The sequence below is a fragment of the Polistes dominula genome, unplaced genomic scaffold (assembly GCF_049000335.1).
Source record: "Polistes dominula isolate Pdom_NZ unplaced genomic scaffold, Pdom_raw_medaka contig_17, whole genome shotgun sequence".
Classification (NCBI taxonomy): Eukaryota; Metazoa; Arthropoda; class Insecta; order Hymenoptera; family Vespidae; genus Polistes; species Polistes dominula.
This window is the reverse complement of record NW_028301049.1, coordinates 2,044,764-2,065,780: the sequence shown is the minus strand read 5'-3', so window position 1 is coordinate 2,065,780 and position 21,017 is coordinate 2,044,764. Positions and strand designations below refer to the sequence as shown.

Below are 21,017 nucleotides of genomic sequence, written 5' to 3'. Positions count from 1 at the left end.
AAGAAAGTAATTTTTGTCAATTCCATATGTCAAAATTTAACTTGATTTTATTTATTTATCTATAAACATTCCATCTCCACGTACATGATGAAAAATCAGTAGTGGGGGATTGTGATTAGAAGTTTCTTCTTTCTACTACGAATTTCTGGGGGCGCCACCATATATCGTCTAGCGTACCGACGATATACACTAGCGCCTTTTCTCCCTATACGGGAACTATATCAATTAAGTCCGAAGTTGAACGTAACGGTCGAGAATATAATGTAACTATAATTACGTTGCGAGTCATATCAGGGATTACTTTGAATCGATTTTGATGATCGAGATTTTATTGGAAAATTAAAGGTTCGATTATTTTATTTTATTATTTGAATTTTTAAACAAACATTAATTTATGTTATAACAATTGTTTCGTAAAGTACAATTTCTTATGCATTATAGTAATTTCAATTTCTTATCATTTATTTCTTGTAGATTTGTTGATCACACACACTACTGTATATATAAATATATGTAAAGAGAAAATATCCTCTTTAATTAAAGTTAAACGCGTTTTCGATACTCTTTATACTTACTATAAATTAAAATTATAATAAGAAATTAGATAGACTGAACAGAGGAGAGGTGAAAATTAACTTTTATTGCTGTTTCTCTGTTTTTTCAGGTAAGACCATTATACAACGGTAAACATAATGTAAATAGTATAAATAAAATTTATAACTCTGTTTTTCAGTGAAACAATTATCAGTTAATTTCATAACCTCCAAAAAAAGAAATAAGTTTATTTTCTTAATTAACCTTATATATATATATATTCTCGAAGAGGGTCTTATCACAAAATAAATAATACTTTTCTTATTGTAAAATGTCGAAAATTCCAATTAAGGTAAGAATTTATTAAATGACTTATTATTATTTTTTTTCATCCATTTTGTTCTATTTTTCTTTTTCTGTTTTCATAATTATACATATTATTTCTTTTTTTTTTTTATTAAGTATATTATTTTGTATTTTTACAGGTAGGTATTATTGGAGGATCAGGACTCAGTGATCCAAAGAAACAAATATTTAGTTACAAATCTGAAACTACACGTGAAGATGCAATTAATGAATTTGGAATACCATCGAGTAATCTTTATCATGGAACTATTTCTGGAGTAAACGTGATATTATTGTCAAGGTAAATTTATCTTCACATTTTTAATTATTATATAATATTATAAACAAATTGAATTTGTTAATATAGGCATGGACCGGGTCATTCTATAACTCCGACTAATATTAATTATCGTGCAAATATTCAAGCTTTAAAACTTGCTGGATGTACACACATTCTTGCATCGACTGCTTGCGGTTCATTAACGGAATCAATTGGTAGAGGACAATTAGTTGTACCTGATAGTTTTGTGGATAGAACGACTAAGCGAGAGGGTACTTTCTTTGATGGTACTTCTAATAAATATCCAGGTGTGCTATGTGATTATTTTATATTCAAAGATTTAGTTATATATAATTTTGAATTATTTTTTATTAACATATAAAACTTGCAGGTGTTTGTCATGTACCAATGGAACCAGCATTTGATCCGGACGTTTCCACGATTTTATTACAGGCTGGGAATGATCTTGGCTTTGATGTAAGAAACGGTGCAACGGTAGTTACAATAGAAGGTCCACGTTTTTCTTCTAAAGCTGAAAGTAATGCATTTCGTCTTTGGGGTGGACATTTAATTAACATGACTACTTATCCAGAAGTATGTTTGATTCTAAATTCACTTACTCACATTCTTCTCTTAATTAAGTATTTATTTATTTTTTTTTTTTTATTAACTTAGGTCTGTCTAGCAAAAGAAGCAGGATTATTATATGGAGCTATAGCAATGGCAACTGATTATGATAGTTGGAAAGAATGTGAGAAATGTGTACATGCAGCTGATGTTTTAGCATTATTCAAACAAAATGTTAATAGAATAACAGATCTGCTTATACGAGCTGTTGAATTAATATCTGAAGAAAATTGGGATGAAAATATTAATAATTTGAAGGTAAAATATTATTTTGAAAAGAAGTTGAATCAAACCGAATGGACTCGAATTAAATACACGATTTGTTCTAATAATAAAATTCATTCATTTCAGGAATTGATTAAAAGTAGTAACGTAACGAATAATGTTTGACGATAAGAAAACGTCAATTAATTATGGATAAAATTTTTGAAAAATAAGTTAAATAAAAAAAGAAGAAGAAGAAGAAAATTGTATATAAAATTTGTTTAAATATGTTGAATTTGTTTGAAATATAATAATAGATTTTCTATTTATTTGTATTTGATCCAATAATCATAGAACACATTCCATTTGTTTGTTTTTAAATCTTCAGTAAATACTCTCTTCTAACGTTTAAAATGAAATTTTCTATTTATTATAATACAACATTTAATTTGATATTATTAATAAACATTAAGTAACTTACTCAAATATATTTATAGCAAGATTTATCTTTTCTCTTTACATTTTAATCTTATTCAAGTATTGTCATTGTTTAAACTAAAACATTGCATTTTGCGTCTCTATACATACACAGAAAGAGAGAGTGGCAAATCTTAATAGTAATATTATTTTTAAATTTATATCAGACGAATAATATTTAAATGAAAATGAAAATTTTCTGTTATAATTTTTTACATTTACATTTTTTACAATTGTTGTCACATATATATATATAAAATAAATTTGATGTGTAATATAAAATTGTAAAATATGTGTGTTCCTTGTTTTGATCAACCCAGATCATTTCCTAATAAATCAAATATTGTAAACCGAATAATAACATTAGGATGATAATAAATCAAATGTTGAATATATATATATATATATATATTTTTTTTTTTCGCAAAAATATACTAGATATCTATATTCATATATATATATATATATATTCCTTCATCTTTAATACATTGCTATATAATATTTTTTTCAAGCTATTTAAGAAGCAATATTTAATACTGTATTGTGTGTTGTTGTTTAAACATATTTATTATTTTATATCTGCATATTTTGTATTGTTCTGGTTTTTTTTTTGTTATTTTATTTAAATACGATATTAGAATTTTTTCTAAGTGATAACAGCAAAAATGCCACAGTTGTGTTGCATTATTATACTTACAGTAATATTGTGCAACGTTAATTCTTAATAAATATGTACCAAAACACTTTGTTCTTTTTTTTTGTTTTTGTTTTTTTTTTTTTTTTTTTAAAGCATTTATAATAATTACATACGAACAATATTTGTATATTTTTGATTGTCGTTTCAGACGACGACGAAGACGACGACGACGACGACGACGACAACAACAACAACAAAAATATAAATTTTCAAGTATTGCCCAAAATCCAGGCCTTTTTTAATTAAAGCACACAGCTTCTTTTTTTTATTTCTTCATATTATTATTATATGCGTGTACATTTTAATTAACACGCTCATCTGTGTATAATGCATACATATTTAACAATTACATTATTACTATTATTATTATTATTGGCATTTAAAGTGATTATATATATATATATGAAGTATTGATCACTTTAAAAAGTAGAACGAAATAACGCATAAATAATAATATGCATAAATATATTCTAATGCCTACTTTTCCTGAGTGAATTAAGGATCGTGTGTGTGTGTGTCTCGTGTTTGATTCTACAGGCAAGATTGAAAAAAAAAATAAAAAAAATAAAAAAAAAAGGAGAATACAAATAAAAGTGATGCGCAGCAACACACTCATTGTATTATTATAATAAATAATATTATTTTCTGTACCTGTTGTTAATATCGTATAGAAATTGTTATTTATGTATAACATTATGCGTTTCGTCGTTGACAGATAAAAAGAAAAAATCAATCAAATATTATCGCAATACGATGTAACGAATATAATTTGATTAAACGGTCATTTTATTCCATTTACTATTGCAACAAGTTGTGTAAATCCAATCTTTGGCAAAGTAGGAGAGAAAAAAATAAAAATAAAAGAATCTCTATTAAATGACAATTAATATTTCTAAACAATATAGTATTATATATATGTACACACTAACGTTTAACATTTCTTATACAAATTTGTTATATATGCGATAATTTGTTTCAAAGTTCATATTACATAATATGTGCATTTTCAAATCTTTTCGAGTCGCTAGAAAAATAGTGATTTTCTGATGAATAATTATTATACAATTAACATTTTTTGTTGTCTGGAATAGAATTGTTACAATAATTATTAATATTGGTAACCAAGCATAAGAATGCAATTGGCGTTTCTATAAATGCAAACAAAATTGAATTTTATCATATCTTTTAACTAAAGATAAATTAATGTTTTCTTTTTGTATGCATTTATGAATAACAATAATTGCCCGAAGAAAAATAAAATGAGTAATTGAAATATAAAGGGAAGAACCTTTCTTCTTTTTTTTTTTTTTTTTTTTAACGAGTGTGAATTATTACACCTTATTGTCAACCATATCCACATTGATCTTATAATACACGTAAGGAAAATAATCGCTTTGTCCAAATCCTAATCCAGGTATATCCATACTCTACAACAATAATTTACAATAATAATAATAATAATAATCATCATCTATTCAATTTGATATTATAAATAAATACTAGAGTATCCTTACATCTTGATTTTGTCCTGATGCTGTAGCGGAAGAATCCAAATGAGCGTAAAGTTGATTTAAAACGTCGCGCAATCGTTTCATGGATTTTTTATGAGGATGCAATAAAATTGCTTGAAAATTAACAGGTAAACCATACCTAATGGGGGGAAAAAAACAAAAACAAAAACAATATATACAAATAATTGTTTAAGATGTATTTTTCCTTGAATTAAAATATGTAATTTTACCTAAGAACGGATTCTACGAATACACGTAAAGCTTTAACGTGAATCCAAGCGCAGAAACATTCACTAAAGTTTACTTTCAACCAACGCACCAACGATCCAAATTGTTTTTTCTTATCAGTTACCAATTTTGTTATTTCGTTTTTACCTGTGTGTTATATATATATATTTGTTACAATAAAACGAAAGATTGTTTATCTTTTTTGTTTTGTAACATTGAAATATACCTGCAGCTAATTCTTCTTCATTATATGTAAAGTCCCGTACGATAAACTTCTTTTCACGTGCATGCAATTTAAATTCTTCAATAACTTTTTTAAACAATGTTATTGTAAACAATCCATATTCAGAATCTTCAACTATAAGTTGTGTACTACGAGGTACAATCATGTTAGTTAATTTTTCATACCCACTGTACCAATCATGATAGTTAGACCTTAAACACGTATTAATTAAACATATATTAAATAAATATGATACATTAGTTTTATGTATATATATATAGATATATAGTAAATAAAATAATACATACTTTGGTACGATGACAAGTAACGTTGATAAATATTCGCTGTCTAAAATAAAATGCTCCTTTTTAACTAAATCCGCTAGATTTCTTGTTAACAAACTTCCACTGTACAAGAATTTTCTTTATTATTATTATTATTCTTTTCTACATTTTCATTTAGAGTACTTATTATTATTATCGTTATTATTACTATATATAAAGATCTATTTTATAAATTGTAAAAAGAAAAAAACAAAACTATAAAAAATTTACAAATGAATAAAATCAGTGAGAAAAGTAAAAGAAAGCAAGAAAGAAAAGAAAACAAGAAAACTTACGTTTGTTTTTTCTCAAGATTTTGTAAGCTTCCCTTTAAATTATTATAAGTTGTTGATTTAGTTTTAAGATCGGCATCTATTTGACCCACTTGTTTGCTAATTATATCCGCAATATTTCTTAGTGATTGTTTTATCGGATATTTAGCCATATCCCACTGGAATCGAGTTATATACGAAGGTAGATCACCTAACAAATTTTCAATATTAATATAACTAAATCTACAATTAAACATTATTTCTATGACTAATTGTAAGATTGAAAATATTTGTAAATAGAGCTTTATTCAATTTAATATCTAATATCTAATACGTTCATACTAATATTTTATTAATATTAGGTCGAGTCATAAGTAACTTCCGATGTAGCTACGTAGAATCTATTTTTCGTATTTATCTACTATAAATCACTGAAACAAACGGATTTTCGATATCACTGTATAGATGAGGGATTCAGTTAGTCTTCTGTCAACTTTTTTATGTACTCAATGTTACATTTAACAATTTTTCTTAACCATTGAAATGGGATAGTAAAAAGTGCATATTCAACATGTAATGCTTTAAGAATTGAAACAAGGCAATAGCACTAAAGTGGCAACTGAAAAAATATGCAGTGTATACAGTGTAGGACTGATAATTGATAGGGCAGTTAGAAATTGGTTTGTAAAATTCCGTTCTGGAGATACGATCTTAAAAGATGAACCAAGTGTAGGACGTATTTCCGACTTGGATGAACCTTTTAAAGGTAATATTGGAACAAAATCCAATAGATACGTTGAACAATTGCAAAGAGTGCAAAAAAAAAAAAAAACTCGATGAAAGGTGTCTTGCACTTATCAGTAGCAGAAACACCATTCTTTGTCTCATAAAAAACGGAAATTATTTATGACTCGACCTAATACTAATCATATTTTTTAAATTCAATGTGAACTAAAAAAAAAAAAAAGATTTATAATAAGCTCTGTTGAAAGGTGTTGAAATATATTCAAATAAAATATGTCAGATTAATTGTATGACTAAAAAGAATAACAATAATATTATAAATGAGATAAACAGAGAAAGATTTTGTTTTGGTATCGTATCAAAAAAAAAAGAAAAAAACATTTCACTGATTCTAGTACGCTCCTTATGTATTATTCAGAATAGCAGGCAGTACCTAAACTGAATATATCGTGCAAAACATTAATGTGTAGGTGCACATACAATTTCATTAAAGCATTTTATATATAAATATAAATATGTATATATAATATAATCTTATATATATATGTATACACACATATGTATATATATGATTTTATTCAATCATCAGAAATAATATATACTAATGCATTCAATTTGTATATACCTAACATGATATGGAATGAAATATAATATAAATAATATAAAGAAGTGTGTTGAGATATAATTGTGTTTATGTTTCATCATGAAGATTTTGTCAATTGTATTACATTGAATTGTTTGTATTTAATTTTCTTTCTATTTAAAATGTCTACTATATTTACATGCAATATTAATGTGTGATAATTGAGAAATTAATTGAATAATAAATATGAACATTTCTATTACATATTTTTGTAGATATCAATTGTACGTAATTATTTTGAAAATTGCACGAGATATAACAAATAGATTTATTAATATTAATTAAACTTTTATTTCTATTTTATCAATGTTATCTGTACGTTTGTTGTATGCATTGCAATAATTGTTGTGAGATATTTTGTTTAATAATTAATTTCCTATCCCCTTCCCGACCACGCACACACACACATACAATGATTAACGAAAATAATTTGATACCTATGCTCGTGACAAGTTGCAATGATTTGTAATTAATAATAATAAAGTGCGATAATAAAATAAGCCAAGCAGCTGAGATGATGTAAAAGCATTTCATGCCAACCGAGTTATGAAGACATTTGTTGTAAGAGATCTTATTATTATTATTATTATTTATTTATTTATTATTCTGTAGCTAAATAAATTATCATTCAAAGAAAGATAAAAAGAACTCTAGATTATTTATATTATAATATACTGTGTAAATAAAGTGTAATCAAGTTGTAAGCATGCAACACAGCAATTTCTTGTAAATTCATGTACCGATCGATAAACATATTTTCAATTTCATTATTTATGTTGGTGCTATATATATATTTGTATATACTTATATATAATATAATTATATTATATATAATTATATATGTATATATTTGTATATACTGTTTAAAAATTCTTGTATGTATTCTTATTTATAATGCTGTATTGTACAGTAAAGCAACATATTCAATTTAAAAAAAAAAAAAAGAAAAAAAAACGTACAAATATTGAATATATCATATCAATTGTATCGAATGCAGCAATGCAGATTTTATTAATTAAAACTTTATTTTTTTATATGAATGTATATTATTATTATTATTAAAAATGCAAAATTGAAATAATAAGACTATTTTCTTTTTTTTTTTTTTAAATATGAGCAAATAATGAATTTGTTAATATGAAAATATAATGAAATTTATCGCAACCAAAATAAATAATAGAAAAAAAAATTTGTCAATGCTTCTTAATTTACTGTTAAACAAAATAAAACAAAACAAAACAAATCAAAACAAAAAATTTCATGTATGATCGAATTGCATAAATATTTTTGTTTTTATTATAATTAAAATGAAAAAAAAGCATTGAATTAGAGAGAGAGAGAAAAAAAAGAAACACAATAAATAAAATGAAAACAAGAACAAATAATAAATATATGTTTATAGAGTATTATGATGATGATGATGATGATAATAAATAATAATAAATAGATTTTCTTATAAAGAAATAAAAAAAAAAAGCAAAGTAAAATAAAATTAAAAAAAAAAAAAAAATAGTAGTAGAAGTAATGAAAGTATGTGCATAATGCAATTATCAGAACAAGTTCTAATTCAAATATAAATCTGTGGCATCTGGAACAATCAATCGAACATATTACATTTTGTTAAAAATGAAGTATTCAGACACAACCAGTACACAGGACGCAGGAGTAAGAAGGACTAACCAAGATCAAAAGATATTATTGATGTATTTATTACCATCAATATCAATAAATTTGATCGAATTATTAGGTGCACGCATATTTTATATTTCAAAAATGTGCTCAAATTTAGGCAAATCTCTTTGCATTCCTTCAGACTTTTTATATTTCTTTCTTTTACTTTTGTTTTCTTTCTTTCTTTCTATCTTTTTTTTTTTCTTTCATATATTCAATAACTTAAAAATTTTCTCTTTTTTTTTCTTTTTTTTTTTTTTTCAATCAATGTATAATACTCAACTCTAAATTTTAAAATACTATTGAAATTATAATAAAAATTAAAGTGAAAATATATTTATTTTTTTCAATAGCTTTTTGCATAATTTCATAATTAGCATTATAATTCAATGGTGTAAGTACTGGAGAGAGATTGTCATGGCCTTTTTTTTTTGTTTTTTATTGATGATATGACGTAATATATGATTTATATTATTTTTCCCTTTTCTTTGTTGTTGTTGTTGTAAATTTACAAATATTATTATATATGATTTTGTGTCCTTCCGATTTGTTAATCTATTATCAAAATAATAATGGTGATGAAAAAAACGTTACAACAAAATTCGTATATTACAGTGACAGAAAGGAAAACAAAGAGTAACAAGCAATACTTTGTCATTGAAAACAGCACACTCACATTTAAATAAGAAGATAGATTTTAAAGAATTTGTTACACGGGAGGCAACGAGATACTGCAAAAAAGAATTCAGCATTACATACATTGCATATGTATGTGCAATTGTGCGTTATTGACATTTAAGGAAATGCGCACTAGGATCATGATATAATACAGTCATTGTATTTTTCTATGTGATTACGCATTTTAAATGAAATATTAATATATATATATATATATATTAGTTGGATACCTATAAAATGGCATGCGATAGATATTATTTTTATTGTGAATTAAATAATAATAATAATAATAATAAAAAATAATGTTTAAAAAAAATATATATAATATATATAATAATAATAATAATAATAATAATAATAATAATAATAATAATAATAATAATAATAATAATAATAATAATAAGACCACGAAAGTGACAACCTCTCTCTCTTTTTCTCCCAATATGTAAAAGCACTTCGAACAAAAGATATATATATATATATACATATATATATATTCGATACATATATAAATGTATGTATATATATATATATATAAATATTATCGCTAAAGGAGCAAAAATCCTTGAAACAAACACGACCATAGGTCAGTTATACCTTGGCATTATTTAAGGAAAAGGTATGATAGGTTGATGTGATGGTGGTAGGATGGGTACCTGGATTAGGCAAACTGCCACTATGGTCTTGATCTTGGTCATCGCTTTGGCCCACATCATGGTTGTTGTCATCGTCATTATCGTCAATTGATGCACGATTAGAGGCAGTTTGGTCTGGTTTTTCGGTACTCCTAGGATGCGTTGTTGACTGCCATTTATCTTCTTCGCTGCTGCAGGTTGATGAAAAGGAAGGAGTTGGGCTTACTGAGCCAGGACTTGGAGTAGGTGTTGAAGGAGTTGAAGCAGTGCACCAACGTGCACGGTAACATGAATACACTGACGAAGGATCATTCGACGTTCGAATATCGCTGACACCTTGAGTATTATGTAATGACTTCTTTTCAGAGTTGGATAGATGGTTCTGATGATAGTGGCTATAACGATGGTCATGGTGATGATGACGATGGTGATAATGCTGACCTAAACGGGCTGCTGCTTCTGGTTCTGACTCGTCCAACTCCCTCCACTGCCTGTGGTGCTCCCTTGTAGTCTTGTGTGATGGAGTAACAGGTGTGTTTGGCGGGGTGTCCGGACCCCCTTCGGGGCTCAAGCTCTCCCCATCCACTGATGTTTGACCTATCCATTACAGCCCAGTCCCAATCTCCTCGCGATCTTTCTCATGTCTCGCTCAACTATTATTGCGTCCTACGCAAATGCCTAACGACAATGCTGACCAAACTTAATCAAAACAACTAAGGATCGAACGAAAGACCACCTATGGAGTATTTAACGAAAATTATTACTATCTCTAATGAATCTTTTTTTTTTTTTCAATACTAAACCACTAAAGAGATTTATCATTCTATAGAATTTCTTTACAAATATTTATTAATAATAATTGAATACATTTTTATTATATCACATAAAAATTAAATAGAAATTTGATGAATGTTTGAAGTATGACTATAATGAAGAAATGTTTTTATTATATACAAAAATTAATTTAATGTAACAATATTTGTTTAATATAGAGCAAGTACTCTTTGAAATTGTTAAATTATTTTTAAATTCATATTTAAAAAAATGAGATATTATATTAATGTAAAATATTAGAAATTATTCATTTTATACCTTAGATATTATCATTTAAAAATTTGCCTATATAGTCGTTAAATACTCCGGGGTGTTTAAACAAAAAATAATTAAAAAAAAAAAAAAAAAATAATAATAATAAAAAGAAAGAAAATATAAAAATGAAATAATATTAAAGAAAAGAAAAAAATAATAATTAAAGAAAACAATTGAACTAAACCATTAAAAAAAAAAAAAAAATAATAATAATAATAATAATAACTGAATAATAAATGAGCAAAGATATATACCATAAAAAATATAAATAATAATAAAAAAAAAAAATATATAGAGCATTGCAAACAGGCATAAATACTAAATTGAGACTGACAACTAAATTTAAAATTAAACAACCTCATATTGACTAATATTGGAGCTTGGTGACCACAGTAACCCAAGCAACTCCTTGCGTCCTCTGGAAGGTTTCATACGTCGATGTGAGTGGTCCACATGTCCAGAGATAGAACTTTTATTTACCGATAATATTATTTTGTATTTTACTTCAACAATTTTCTCTACGCTATGTTGCATGTATGTGTTTTTCTTTCATTTTTGTTTCTATTTTTTCTTTTTTTTTTTTTTCTCTCAAAAAGCTTTAGTACGAAACAATTTGAAAGGTGTAAACATGTATATGATCATTTGTTAATAGAAAAATAATAAATATAAGGTAGGGAAACAGGGTTAATGTGGTCTGAATAAAAATTCAAGCAAGCCAAGCAACATCACAGATACAGAAATGAATTTTTTGTTTGTTTGTTTTTTTTTTCTTTTTTTTTAGTAGACAGAATATAAATGAAATTCTTTAAATTAATAACCATAATAAGCACTCTACAAATATATCAATCAATATATAATTAATAACTTTTATGGTTTATACCACTATTGTTTTCTATTTTAAGGAAAAAGGGTGGTGGTCATTGTGCATAATTAGAAATGTAGCTTGAAATTTGATAATAAATTAGGAAAGGAGAAAATTATTATTTCTACTACGTTTATGAATAATCTACTCAATTTATCATGTATTGATGAAACGTATGATTATTTATAAATGTATATGTATATTTGATCATTGATTCAAATATTGTTATTATCTACCGATGCATTGATATACATGGTGGTGTCTGAGCTTTTTTCTAATCAAATAATGTTTAGGATTATTTTATACACAGAAATCTCAGACACTCAATAATACGATGAATTAGAATAAATCTCATAGTGTAATAAAAAGAGAAAACAAAAAATAAAGAGATAATTTGCAATGATTATTTATAAACAAAACAAAAAATAAAAAATAGTGGTACATACCATATTTATCGGTAACAGTTATTACTGTACGCTACAGCAACAAAAATTTTGTCTGCATTCACATAAACAATCACATAGATGTAGAATTTTTTTCTTTTTTTTTGTAAATAATTTAATTAGTCAGTGTATGCAGACAAAATTAATTATAATTTAATATTTTCCCTATTCCCTTTGTATCTTTAATATATTTTAATATATATTTATCAAGAAAACGATTAATCGTTAAATATACAAACTGACTTTTCATTAATGTTAGATAAATAAATGAAATATTAAACAAACTAACTGTGAGATTATACGTTTAAGATTATTATAAGTAAAATCAATATCAAGTAGTGTATATGTATTGTGTCGTGTACAGTATCCATTTGACATGCCTTTTTAATTAGACAATTGATCTTTTTATCATATACTTAAAAAAGAATCGATCGATACCTGTTATAAGGGTCCAAAATGCAAACACGTTTTTTTTTTTTTTCAATTAAATTATACAAGAAAATGTCGTGCATTTGATGTTAAATCTTATTTTTTTTTTTAATATCATTGAACGTGAGGATACGTTTACTTAAATAACTATAATAAAGTGGATGATCGATTAATGAATATAATTCATTCAAAGATGATGTTCATTACTCAAATTGTTCGTTGATTGATTATCAAAAAACAACATTTATTCTGTGAGGTATTCATTAATCGGTCACCCATTGTATATCAATAAAAAATTTACATGCCAGCAATAAATAAAAATGCTTACATCTATCAATTTATTAAAATGACTTCTTTTTTTGTTTTTGTTGTTTTTTTTTTTATTGAATTCTATATCATTTATTTATAATGTAAAATGAATAAAAAAAATATAATATCAATGTTAGCATGTAAACCTTTAATTTAGTGCAGAATAAGGTAAAAGAACAATAGCATGACATTTCCAAACAAGGGATAATAAATTTCTATATGTGTTTCAAATTGACAAATATAAATTAGAAATAATTTTGGACCCTATTGATATATATTAGATAATGAATTATTCTATTATTGGAAATAGATTATATGTATATACAAAAATAAAAAAATAAAATAGAAAGAAATAAAGAACGTTAAATAAAATTGTATACTCACTGTTATTGGCCAAAAGATTTTCATGTAGTTTATCTCTTTGATCTTCTAAAACTTCTCCCAAATAAGTGGCAACTTTGCGTGTAACTTGTTCAACAAATGCATCCAATTTTCCTAGATCATCAGATAGACCAACCAATTGATCTAGCGTTCCCACTTTAAGATCAGGTATATGAAACTTGAAATTTTCCGATAAAGAATTTTGTTTGTTAGTTAAGTTGTTCATTGTCTCCCATGTCTGTTGACAAGTTTTATCTCCTGGTGCTGATATAAGCCAGTATTCGGTCATCTTGAACGATGCGTTTTAATCCTTAGTTTTCAATATCTATAAATAGTAATAGAATAAACAATTACAATATGATTATGTACATAGTATTAATGGTAAGAAGGTTATGTATAAAGAATAAGAAAATAATAAATTAAAAAATGCATATACATACTCTCAGTTGCATTGACAAATAGATAAATATAACCCTCATTTAAAACCCTCACTTTTATAACATGTCAATGCACAAGTATATACATTTCATTGATTTAACAAAACAGATGCAGCCTTGGTTTAAACAATTAATCAATTTATATTCTTCTTGTAAACAACCATCTGTCTCGACGTTACACATTGTGTCAAATAAATAACTTATTCGTTTATTCAAATGAAATAATTTAAAATATAAGATTAACAATATATTTAATGACAGTTAAATAAAATTGATAATTAGTTTGCATTAATAATAGACAGTTTGTAATAGAAGTATAATCATTAAATAAACGAATTATAGAAGGGGGTGTGGCATGTAATTAATAACGTTTAGTCGAGTATATTATGTAATTAGGCGCGCTTTCCACGTGACGTGCGCCAACTACTACTCGAATGGCGGCGCAGAATACTTGGATACCGACAAATATAGAGAAATGACATCTCGAATCTTTGAAGAATAAATATATGAAAAAGCAACGTCCTTGAATCAAGAAATAAACTTTAAATGAACTACCGATAAAAGATACCTGTAACTATCTCGATGACAATGGCGCCTGTCGTCTATCCGTGTGTCAATGTATGCGAATCAAGCGTTTTATAAAATCAATACTACACCACCAACATATCGTTCTCGATTATCAATTATTTTCGATATATGTAGACACAGATAGAAAATTTTCATTAAAATCGATCCTACCTTGAATTAATAAAACTTCAATTGAATAAACATAAATTAAGGAAATTTATAATTCCGATAAATCACAGTTGTCGTCAAATTTGGGTTAACGTCATCCTTTGTATTGATATGCGATTAAAGTGTATTTATGATAATTGTTTTAACTCAAGACTGATAAATATTTACTTACAAGATTTTTTAGATTCTGTTGTTAGACGATTTTAAATTTAAACGCGAGTGAAATATAGATAATATTTCAATAGAGTCGTTCGTTCTGACGGACTTTCCTAAAACAATCAGAAACCATTGTGACCTCACGTGATAGCGTGCTGCTGCCTCTCGACCCACCCGACAACTAAACGATAACCCAGCTAATGATCAGCTGACTCACCAAGCGTCTTCTATGCAACCAAAAACAATGTTGCCAATTATTAATATCAAATAACTTCATTTTTAATTCGATTCTTATAACTAAAAAAAAATATATGTGATATAATTATATTAATGTTATTATGAATATATATTAAAGATATTCCATATTTAATTAATAATTATTGATAACCTGTCGTCGCGCCATCTGGCATCATAATATAGAACTAAAATCATAAGCGCGGTTTTTTTAAAACGCGGCTTTTATATTAAACTTTTTTTAAAGTTTTATATTAAAATTATTATATCATTAAATATTAATAATTATATATTATTAAAAAGTTTTATATTAAATTACAGAAAAGCATTGATTAGTTGCATACCTTTCTAAATCATTTTATATAACATATATATACAATTATTTATTTTAATCTTAAAGATATTTCACTTAACCTAAAATATAACATGTATTATAATATAAATAATATTATTTATGATATTAATTTATTTTTGTATGTAACTTATTTGTAATTATAATGAAAATAAATAAAAATATGTTTAATATAAATAAATAAAGTAATTAATTAAAAAATAATTAATTGATAGTGAGTCTGAATTGATTGATTGTATTATCGGTATATAAGGTTCATTATTCTTTACACGTTAGTATCATGTTATTTATTTGACATATCATGTGAATGGCTTACGTAATAAAATAAATTATCATGAATAGAATTTTATCAGTATTACCTTGAATAAAGCTACGATTGTATTCTTTATGTTACTCACAATCTATTTTACATATTTCGCGGTACGTTGCTCGAAGTGGTTTTTAGGTTAAGTGTTAAAGAAAAAAATTTCAATTAATATTTAAAATGCGTGCGGCTATTGCAATATTTTGTGTTTTTTTGGGATGTTGCACCAATGTGGTCTTTTTGGAACTTCTTGTTAAGTTAGTATATATAAAATATTCACTTTTTACATTATTTATTTAATACCTCTATGTAAGAACATATTTACTATTCTGTATATTTGATATTTCATTTACAGAGAAGATCCTGGTAGTGGAAATTTAATAACATTCTCACAATTCTTTTTTATATCTTTAGAAGGATTTTTATTTACATCCAAATGTGGAACTGTAAGACCAAGCATTGGTATAAAAGATTACCTCATATTAGTAGCAATGTTTTTTATTTCCAATGTTTGTAACAATTATGCATTTGATTTTAATATACCGATGCCACTTCATATGATTTTTAGAGCTGTGAGTAAACAATAGTGGATATATTTTATGAACGAAGTATCAATTATATATTATTTTATAATTTTTTAGGGTTCTCTAATAGCAAACATGATAATGGGTATAGCAATATTAAATAAACATTATTCATTTAGCAAATATTTATCTGTTTTCATGATTACCAATGGAATTGCAATATGCACTATTGTCAGCGGCAAAGAAATTAAATCATTACAAGCTAAGAACGTTGAACACATTCCAACTACACCATGGGATGATCTTTTTTGGTGGATGTTAGGTATTACATTATTAACTGTTGCATTATTTGTTTCCGCTAGAATGGGTATCTATCAAGAGGTCTTACATGCACGATATGGAAAAAATGCAAGAGAAGCTTTATATTACACGGTAAGAAATTTTATAATTATATATATATATATATATATATATATAGCTAATATAAATGTGGTATATTTATATCGAGTTATATAATATTTATCAAAGATTCATTAATCGAAAAGATAATTTATATGATTTATTTCAGCATTTATTATCGTTTCCATTTTTTTTACCTCTGACGTTTAACATTTATGACCATTTTGTTTTGGCAATGGCATCGGAATCATTGATTATACCTGTGATTAATTTATCAATGCCTAAAGTAATCGTCTATTTAATTGGAAACGTTCTTACGCAGTATCCTTTTATAATATTTTATATTTGTTATGATTAATTTATCATAATATCGTATTTAGAATATATAACATATATATATATATTTTTCCTAACTTATATATTACAGATATATGTGCATAAGTTCTGTGTTTGTTTTAACTACAGAATGCACATCTCTTACTGTAACATTGGTAATAACTTTAAGAAAATTCTTCTCATTGATTTTCTCTATCATTTATTTCAAGAATCCATTTACTTTATATCATTGGATCGGTACATTTCTAGTCTTTACGGGTACAATAATATTTACAGAGGTTGTATCGAAAATCTCTCAAAGTCTGCAATATGATACTACAAAGAAAGCAAAAGTACAATAAGTATATATAGTCTTAAATTTGTTATTGTTTTTTTTGTTTATTTAAAATGAGGTTTTGGAAATAATTAAATTGAAGCTGTATTACTAGTAAAGAAAGTTACTTATTTTAATAACTGGTATTAAAAAAGAAATGAAAAAATTAAATAATATTATATATATATATATATGTACATATAGGATGTCTAAGAATTTTTCAATCAAACGATATCAGTGTATTTTATGCACAAAAATAAAAAAAATAAAACATATGTGCATATCACACAAGTTAGAATTGAAACCTTCAAATAAACAAGTATCGAGGATAATTTATTATATAATATTATTATAATATTATTTGTACTTTTCATTTGTAATTATTTATTTAATTATTTATTTAATTATAAAAACATTGCGCCTATATGAATGCAACCCTCCAGACACAGTTTGAAAATGTTGCTTGCGATTGCCATCTGTTGGGACGGAATTTTTTTCTGCCCGAAAGATAGGCAACCTGTCATACATACGTGTATAAACAGTTTTGACTGCACAAAAATTCCGTCCCAGTAGATGGCGTTCGCAAGCAACATTTTCAAAATGTGTCTGGAGGGTTGCATTCATACAGGCGCAATGTTTTTATAATTAAATAAATAATTACAAATAAAAAGTACAAATAAAAAGTACAAATAAAAAGTACAAATAATATTATATAATAAATTATCCTTGAAACTTGTTTATTTGAAGGTTTTACTTTTAACTAGTGTGATATGCACACGTTTTTTCTTTTTTTTTCAAATTACACTCATTCTAAAGAAGTTTTCACTTCAAAAACAAATGTTATGTAAATATAGGTCTGTTTAAGGATTTGATACAGTTTAATTGGAGATAGTTCAGACATCCTGTATATATATATGGATATTATATATTTCTGTCTTTTTCTACAAAACAAAATATTAGCATAAAGATTATCTACTAATTGTAAAATACATTATAATAATTAATTGTCTTATTATAATATATCTATATATAAATTGTAGGCTCATGAATAAAACAATCTTTTTGATAAATTTTTACCATAAAAGTAAATTAAAAAATAGATTAAGATCTAATTAATTTGATCAAATTTAATAACAATTGTAAATTGATATATACATATACATATTATTTAATAATGAACAATTAATCCTTCAATAAATTTGTTAAATTAATAATAGTAATAATAATAAAAAAAAATAATAATAATAATATAATGTACATAATATAGATATATATATATATATATATGTATATATAGGTATATGCCAAAATAAAATAATTTGTTACATACGAAAATCATAATTAACACGTTAAACGTCACACTGATCTTTCTATGAATTGCCCTAGGATTTTCTATTTAGGCTGTTTAACGTTTAATATGTTAATTATATTAATTAAATCGATTATACTTTATACACAATTATTATATAAACGTATAAAAAAATGTAAGAAACTAAAAGCTTAAATTAAAGGAGTATTTTAATAATAATAAAAAAAAAAAAAAAAAAAGAATCAGAACACTAAATTATAAAAAGAAAAAAAAGAGAGAGATATTTTGTTTTGTATATTTATCAAACTCTAATAAACTAATCGATATTTAAATAAAATAAGGGGAATATTTCTAATTAACAATAAGGTCATTTTTGTTTTTCAATTGGTCAACATACGCAAATTTAAAAGTTCGTTTCTGTCTCATTTACTTTTGTTCTTTGTCATTGAATAAAAACTTCAAAGATATATTTGCAAAAGATACTTCTATATAAGGATTATTAATAATTTGTTCACTTATAAGTAACTATGGAAATATGCATAGTAAATAAAAATATAATTATTCGATACCAAAATGTATATATATAAAAGGTATTGTCAGATTTTTTTTTTTTAGTTTTAACATATATACTTTGATAAATATAATACAGTTAGATCTTCTTTTTTTTCTTTTTTGTTCGTATTAAGAAATATAATTAACGAGAAACATTATGGTATTAATATTAATTTAGGAGTCTAGCTATTTAAAATATATATCTATATATATATATATCATACAGAAATGCTTAGTAAAAATTGTAAGATAAATGAAATGAATTTATTTCATTAAAGAAATAAGAAACTTATCTGTTTTGTTATAAATTTTGTTTTTGTCCATAATTGTGAGATGACTCGTTTCAAAGGAAAATATATCGTTGTACTCTAATAATATAATAGAATATCTTGCAAAGTTAATCAAAGTTTTTAAAATAGTATAGATTCCGGTTTTTCAACAACTTTGCAAATGTTGCATAATTCATCGACCAAAGTTTCATATCTATAAGCCACTCGTATGTCTGGTACATTGGTCCTAGTGATATCATTACCGGCAACACCTTCTTTCGTATAATTTGGGCCAAGCCAGTATTGTTTACTCTAGAAAATAATTCCAAATTAACATTATTATAATTATTATTAAAATCAATCCTATTACATAAATACGAAAACAAACCTTATGTGGGAAACCACTCATAAGAACTGAGTTACGTGCTAATTCACACATATCGCATGAACTGAGCTTCCATACTTGTGCAGCGATACTATACTCTTCCATTAAAGGTTCCTATAAACAAATCAATATTTTTAAAGTAAACATTCATAGTAATATGAACTATAATATTATGACTTTTTCTTTTCCTTACTTTTGTAAAGTGGAATTGTAAAGGATCATCCGTTGAAAGACTTACGCACAATCCTCTGGCAAGATATTCGGGTAAAGGATTACGATGATAATTTAAGAAAAGAGAATTGTTACTTAACGGAGACATAGCAATGCCAATTTGTGCCAAATAATACAAATATTGGAGTACGGGAACTTTTCTTAACAAAAGTCCATGAGAAATATTTTCGGCCATCATGTAACCACAAACAAGATGTTGAATCGGTCCAGCCTCTCCACAATGAGGACGAAGAACAAAAGTATTGAAACCTTGCTCGCTATGAAATAAATCATAATTACATTTACAAATCATTTTGTTTTTTGTTTTTTTATAATCTTCTCTTTTTAATTAATAATTTAACTTACGCTCTAAAGTGATTTAGTACGGTCATATTTGCGTATGTATAATATTGATAGTAACCATATGGTGGATTTTCAACGTCGTCCCATTCAGCTGGAGGACAAACATCTTTATCAAATAATGGATTTTCGGGTTTACTTTCATCATCAACGGAATCAAATCCTATTACCTATTTGTATGAATAAATATTAAATAAATAATAGCATAACAAATGTATATTTTATTTTTAAATATATATATATCAGAGTTTTATTACTTACGTATTGTAAAAATTTGTGTAATTCTGGATGAGAATTAGGATCATTAGTAACTTCGAATAAAGGTAAAAATATATTGTTCAAAATTTCTTGGAAATTGGTTATAAGTTTATTTAATTTGAAGATATCGCTATAAATAAAAAATAAGTTATTAATTTTTTATATTTTTATATATATATATATATATATATATATATATATATATATATATATATATATATATATATAATTAACTAATATTTGTTATTTACTAATTTATTATAAGTATATAATAATTAT

General features: G+C 25.2%; 4 protein-coding genes across 18 annotated transcripts in view; 2 read left to right on the top strand and 2 right to left on the bottom strand.

Moving 5' to 3' along the window:
• Window positions 1–216: 216 nt before the first annotated feature.
• On the top strand, window positions 217–3,250 carry LOC107065994 (S-methyl-5'-thioadenosine phosphorylase). Of its 2 annotated transcripts, XM_015320176.2 has the most exons (8): window positions 217–345; window positions 475–664; window positions 734–886; window positions 1,020–1,180; window positions 1,247–1,467; window positions 1,551–1,753; window positions 1,835–2,044; window positions 2,138–3,250. In XM_015320176.2, the coding sequence occupies exons 3-8, from the start codon at window positions 866–868 to the stop codon at window positions 2,174–2,176; spliced, it is 855 nt and encodes a 284-aa protein (XP_015175662.1). In that variant the 5' UTR covers window positions 217–345; window positions 475–664; window positions 734–865; the 3' UTR covers window positions 2,177–3,250. The 2 variants fall into 2 exon arrangements, with proteins under 2 accessions (XP_015175662.1, XP_089031843.1); XM_089175717.1 differs by lacking the exons at window positions 217–345; window positions 475–664 and having other exon boundaries at window positions 706–886.
• Window positions 3,251–4,016: 766 nt separating this feature from the next.
• Window positions 4,017–15,127, bottom strand: Vha44 (V-type proton ATPase subunit Vha44). 5 transcript variants are annotated; one of them, XM_089175705.1, is made up of 10 exons: window positions 14,950–15,127; window positions 14,611–14,780; window positions 13,609–13,930; window positions 10,114–10,689; window positions 5,746–5,932; window positions 5,435–5,533; window positions 5,130–5,338; window positions 4,906–5,050; window positions 4,679–4,814; window positions 4,017–4,591 (listed from the first exon to the last, which is right to left on the bottom strand). In XM_089175705.1, the coding sequence occupies exons 3-10, from the start codon at window positions 13,892–13,894 to the stop codon at window positions 4,496–4,498; spliced, it is 1,734 nt and encodes a 577-aa protein (XP_089031831.1). In that variant the 5' UTR covers window positions 13,895–13,930; window positions 14,611–14,780; window positions 14,950–15,127; the 3' UTR covers window positions 4,017–4,495. The 5 variants fall into 5 exon arrangements, with proteins under 5 accessions (XP_089031831.1, XP_089031829.1, XP_089031832.1 ...); XM_089175703.1 differs by lacking the exon at window positions 14,611–14,780 and having other exon boundaries at window positions 14,950–15,126; XM_089175706.1 differs by lacking the exon at window positions 14,611–14,780 and having other exon boundaries at window positions 10,534–10,689; window positions 14,950–15,123.
• Window positions 15,128–15,726: 599 nt separating this feature from the next.
• Window positions 15,727–18,946, top strand: Efr (ER GDP-fucose transporter). The gene is made up of 5 exons (XM_015320186.2): window positions 15,727–16,080; window positions 16,179–16,395; window positions 16,465–16,779; window positions 16,916–17,067; window positions 17,174–18,946. The coding sequence occupies exons 1-5, from the start codon at window positions 16,004–16,006 to the stop codon at window positions 17,421–17,423; spliced, it is 1,011 nt and encodes a 336-aa protein (XP_015175672.1). The 5' UTR covers window positions 15,727–16,003; the 3' UTR covers window positions 17,424–18,946.
• AMPdeam (AMP deaminase) overlaps window positions 18,296–21,017 on the bottom strand; it is a 23,090-nt gene continuing 20,368 nt past the window's right edge. For all 10 annotated transcript variants that reach the window (XM_089175694.1, XM_089175698.1, XM_089175695.1 and 7 more), the window contains 5 exons: window positions 20,742–20,868; window positions 20,487–20,650; window positions 20,104–20,398; window positions 19,914–20,024; window positions 18,296–19,837 (listed from right to left, as the gene is read on the bottom strand). In XM_089175694.1, the coding sequence (XP_089031820.1) occupies window positions 19,667–19,837; window positions 19,914–20,024; window positions 20,104–20,398; window positions 20,487–20,650; window positions 20,742–20,868 (868 nt within the window). In that variant the 3' untranslated portion in view covers window positions 18,296–19,666. The remainder of the gene's footprint in view (window positions 19,838–19,913; window positions 20,025–20,103; window positions 20,399–20,486; window positions 20,651–20,741; window positions 20,869–21,017) is intronic.

Coding starts and splice junctions, on each gene's coding strand:
- LOC107065994 (XM_015320176.2), top strand. CDS start 866: ATGTCGAAAATTCCAATTAAG. Junction 1,181..1,246: donor AACGTGATATTATTGTCAAG/GTAAATTTATCT, acceptor TTGTTAATATAG/GCATGGACCGGGTCATTCTA. Junction 1,468..1,550: donor TACTTCTAATAAATATCCAG/GTGTGCTATGTG, acceptor TAAAACTTGCAG/GTGTTTGTCATGTACCAATG.
- Vha44 (XM_089175705.1), bottom strand. CDS start 13,894: ATGACCGAATACTGGCTTATATCAGCACCAGGAGATAAAACTTGTCAA. Junction 10,690..13,608: donor AAATCTTTTGGCCAATAACA/GTGAGTATACAA, acceptor TGTAATGGATAG/GTCAAACATCAGTGGATGGG. Junction 5,534..5,745: donor AATCTTGAGAAAAAACAAAC/GTAAGTTTTCTT, acceptor ATTCTTGTACAG/TGGAAGTTTGTTAACAAGAA.
- Efr (XM_015320186.2), top strand. CDS start 16,004: ATGCGTGCGGCTATTGCAATATTTTGTGTTTTTTTGGGATGTTGCACC. Junction 16,081..16,178: donor TTTTTGGAACTTCTTGTTAA/GTTAGTATATAT, acceptor TTTCATTTACAG/AGAAGATCCTGGTAGTGGAA. Junction 16,396..16,464: donor TTCATATGATTTTTAGAGCT/GTGAGTAAACAA, acceptor ATAATTTTTTAG/GGTTCTCTAATAGCAAACAT.